At 31.4% G+C, this 4,571-nt stretch overlaps 1 protein-coding gene across 1 annotated transcript; it reads right to left on the bottom strand.

Annotated features, from left to right (window-relative positions):
- LOC107631464 (probable xyloglucan endotransglucosylase/hydrolase protein 33) lies at positions 1,080 to 3,235 on the bottom strand. Its single transcript, XM_016334924.2, has 4 exons — positions 2,791 to 3,235; positions 2,610 to 2,710; positions 2,286 to 2,494; positions 1,080 to 1,684 (listed from the first exon to the last, which is right to left on the bottom strand). Exons 1-4 carry the CDS (start codon positions 3,023 to 3,025, stop codon positions 1,309 to 1,311), a joined length of 921 nt encoding a protein of 306 aa, XP_016190410.1. The 5' UTR covers positions 3,026 to 3,235; the 3' UTR covers positions 1,080 to 1,308.

The raw sequence follows: 4,571 nt of genomic DNA, 5'->3' as shown, positions 1-4,571 counted from the left end.
TTTTTTACTCAATCAGATAACCCAACTCTGTTATTAAGAAGGCGACTACTGACCCAAAAAAAAATAGAAGACAACTACTAAACTAACTTAGATTGGTCGAGTGGTCAGTTTACTGTTCGAATCCCGCCTTGTGCATGCAACAACTCAGTGGTCAGCGACAGACTTTTAAATGGATACAAAGTTTTACTCAAGTTTGTTTACAATATATATTATTTTGCGATACTAGAAAAATGTATACACAAAAAGAATTTCTCCAAAAGATAACATGAAAGATAATAAGAGGACTCAAAATCTCTAATCTCTATTTTAAGACTTGTGTCCCACATGGCTATATGCTATGAGAGTGACTAGCCAAGGCTGTGTTTACTGCTGCCGATTGCCGAAGGTTCCAAGGAAGGGAAAAAAAAAAAAAGGTTTCTGTTTAGTGTTTATACTCTTTGTCTACTTTCTTCTTTCATCTTTTTAAGTTTTATATTAAAATAATTTAAAGTTGTTATTGAAATCTGCAATTCTCAACGTTCTATTCAGATGGATCTACCCCTGTGCTGGGCACATGCCACATGGTATCCACCCAATATATCATTACAAGTCACAGCAACATGCTTATTTAAGGATCTATATTATAAATAAATAAATATAAGAATAATGTTATATACATTATTTTAGTGTATATATATATAAAAAAAGACAACGTTTATATTTTAAAAAATAATCAAATTTAACTTTTCAATAAAATGTAATGGATTTTTTTTTTCATTCCTTAACAGTTAACATGTGCCTTTATAAAAGTTAGAAACACATAACCCAAAACGGCCATACTGTATTTTTCTGAATTGGTAACATATTTTGTGCATGTTTTCTTATCATTAGGTGACCAACATTTTGATGTGATCACAACATGGGCATCATCACATGGGTAGTTGGGTATGTGAATATCAAAATTCAATGTAAAGTAAAAATGGCAATAGAGTTTACTATTAATTAACCAGTAATTATAATTTGGTATTGAAGACTTTTACCTTTTATAAGTAGAAGAAGGAAAGAAAGTACAAGAAAGTTAACATCATTTCACAACTATGTGAAGAAACTTGAATGCGAGTGTATAAATATAATGAAGTATTGTTATTGTAGATACATACATAAAATTACATGCATTATACATTGACTTGACCATATTGAATGTTCTATTGAAACCACAACATTACTATTATTCCCCATTCCCCACTCAGGTGAAGAAAAATAATAAAAAAAAATTGGAAAAGTATAAGTATGAGAAAAAAGAATAGTTAAAAATATTTATTTATGTATTTAGTGGCATTCTGGTGGCATGACTTTATATCTGTTCTTGTCAGTACAATAGGAGTAAAACATGAGCTTCTTTCTAGCCCAATCAAGTGCTGCCAGCTGTTGTGGGGATAGCTTGGTAAATTGAGGTCCATTAACAGGGTCTACACCAGAAGAAGGGGTGGATTTAGAGCATGCTAATGGATCAGAAGTGCAGCCAGTGAGTTGCATCTCTGAGAATGAAACAACAAATGGTGCATACTTATAATCAACTGGGTATTTTCCACCATGTGTGGCCCATTCTGAACCATCCCATATTGTTGCATACACCGACATCGGTTTTGATGGGAAAACAGTCCCGTGTATGAATTCCCTCACTGGAATGTTGTCCACTAGGAACCTACATAAATTCAAATTACAATTCTTTTCACAACTACTCCACTTATATAATATTAATATATCAATTAAAATATTTTATCTTTTGACTTTTATCCTTTTTTTTCAAGAATATTCTTAATATTTAGTTACATTTTAAATTATCTCTACACGTTAATTTCATATAAAATATCAAGGACAAAATTGAAAACTAACCATAAGAATAGTTTTGAGATAAATCGAAAAAATTAGGGACAAAATTGAATTAGTAGAAAACGTTAGAAATAAAATTGAATGAATGTTAGGAGTATTTTTAAAAATAATCGTAATCATTAAGAACAAAAAATATATTTTATCTAAATTTTAATTTACTGACCATCAAAACAAAAGTGAGTTATCTCCTACCATTAAAAACACTATTAATGACCAATTGATGGTTACAAAATACCAAAATTGCTGCCCCATCATTCCTTTTTTTTTTGTTTTTTAAGAAGAAATTTGTGTATACTAGTGAAAAATAATTTACACGTCATCCAAGATGATTTGTTATACCAAAAACTGTAGAAGCTATATGATGAGATTACTCTGTTTTGGTGAAGGAGATGATTAGTGATTAAGGTTCTTACACTGTATGATAACTGTTCCACAAGATGCTATAGTAATGGTACTGCTTTGTTGGGTCGAACCAGAAGTAGAACTTTTCTTCTCTTCCAGTGCTCACGCTTCCATTGGCATACACATTTGTTTGGATAACCCAATCGTTCCTCTTGTCATGCCCAAGGAGTTCGATATCAATCTCATCATGGTTATGAGGGAATTTATCTGCATTAGACAACTGGTATATATAACACTTTATCTAGTTAGTTTCACAATGATTTTCTGTTAATTATAAACTAATATCTAAGCTTTGACTAATTAATGACTATATATAATATTATTAGGTAGCTTACATAGAAGGCAACTACAACTCCAGATGATATACCAGCTGGTAATTTGATTGCAGCACTGAAGAATCCATAGTAGTAACTGCTTTTGGACACCAATCCGGAGCCTGCAATAGAAGAATAACCATGTTTGAAGAATTGATTATATAATACTAGCGGCTTAACAGGCACGGACGCACGGACGCACCTGAGAGTTTGTCGAGAGCCAGAGTGGCCATGGTCCCATTAGCAAGGAGCTTGACATTGGAGGCCCCAAAAGCATTAGAAAAAGCAGGATCAATTGGGACACGAGGGAAGGAATTAGTCAAGGGTGTCACAGTTGGAGCTGTGAAGGGCCTAGTGCGTGAAGAAACCACGTTTGATAATAAGCATATTATTATGAGAGGTGAGAAGAGAAGGTTGAGTTGCCAAATTAGTGCCATGTCTAGTAGTGTATTATGAGTAGAAAAATGTGGCCTATATATTGGGGTGTGGTGGTGATGGTGGCTTAATACTTAATCTATTTTGCTTAGTTGTTTTGTAGCTGGCTATTATTTTTGGTTAAGTGATCTGATTTGGATGGTAAAGGCAATGTATCAAAAAGAGTCATGTGAGTATGATTTCCTTAGGTTTGGGCGTTTGGCAGGGTTGTTGCTCTGTAGGGTTGGCCTTAAAGTTAGGGGGAGCATGGAAATCGGGTGAGACATCTTGTTTAATGTTTGATGGCCACCCTCACTCCTAGTCTCACCCGCATGCTTGTTATTTCTTACATAAAAACTAAAAACTAAATAAAAATATTAGTAATTTTTTTTTTTAATTTCCTAATGAATTATTGCATGTACAATCTAAATTGGTCAAAAATATTTAGTAGTTAATGTTTTTTTTTTTTTTGTATTTGTCTTGAATTTAAGTTAATACTAATCAATTATCTGTTTTTTTGGCTAAAAATGTTGGTATTTTAGTATTTGGCAGAAAAATATTATTTGTGCCCAATTTTAATGTATGGTTAATAACAACCGGTATAAGTCTTTTTACTTGCTAGAGTAATGTATAGGCAATAAAAAGGGATATTAAGGAGTTGTTTGTAAGTAAGTTTTGTAAGCATTTCCATGGTAATGGTATAGTTGATCAATATTTTGGAACTTTTTTTTTTCTTTTTCTTATTTAAGACAGATATAAAATTATTGATATTTGATTAAAGGAGAATAAGGTCCAATTTGGTAACCAATTTAATTAAGTTCTTTTTGATAAAATAACTTAAACAATAAATGACTCTGTTAAAAGTAATTTATAAATAAGTTATTTTATGTTTGTATTTTTAACTTTAAAAGTACTTATTTTATAGAAATGTGATGAAAAGTAGAAGTATTATGAGAGAAGTCATTTTTTTTAACTTCTCTATAAGCTCCTAAATAGCTTTTTAAAAAATTATAATTTGATTTTAAAAATTGTACCAAACATTAATACTACTACTTTTCATAAGTCAAAAGTTAAAAAAAGTTATTTCTAGAGTTTCTAAACGGCCCTAAATCTCTTTCATTCGATTATTGATATTTGAACGAGTGATCTCCACCAATTAATAAATGTTATGAAATATGCTATGATATTCATTTTCAATATAGGAGTTTTAGGTGGGACTAATAATGTGCGTTTATATTAAGGTGAATTCTACCCGACCCCTTCTAAAATAATATGTAAGTTACCCTTCATGATGTGTCATATTTTAATTGATCATTACTTAACTATAGTTGGGTTATTTTGTAATTTATTATTTGAGATGGGTAATTGTATAATTTCTTAAAATATTAAAATTTTACCCCATTAATTGAAGCACGTTCTCACGCAATCTCTTTCTACAGTGCATTGTTTCTTAACGGGTCGTTGAATTCCCATGGCTCGTAACTTCCCTATTCTTCCCAGTATAGCCAACGCGGACTTCATTGCTATCTCTTGTCCTCTCACTCAATCCCCCTTCTTTTTTTTTTTTTT

This window comes from Arachis ipaensis, chromosome B03 (assembly GCF_000816755.2).
Source record: "Arachis ipaensis cultivar K30076 chromosome B03, Araip1.1, whole genome shotgun sequence".
NCBI lineage: Eukaryota > Viridiplantae > Streptophyta > Magnoliopsida > Fabales > Fabaceae > Arachis > Arachis ipaensis.
The sequence above is the reverse complement of the archived record's forward strand: the minus strand, read 5'-3'. Positions and strand labels throughout refer to the sequence as shown.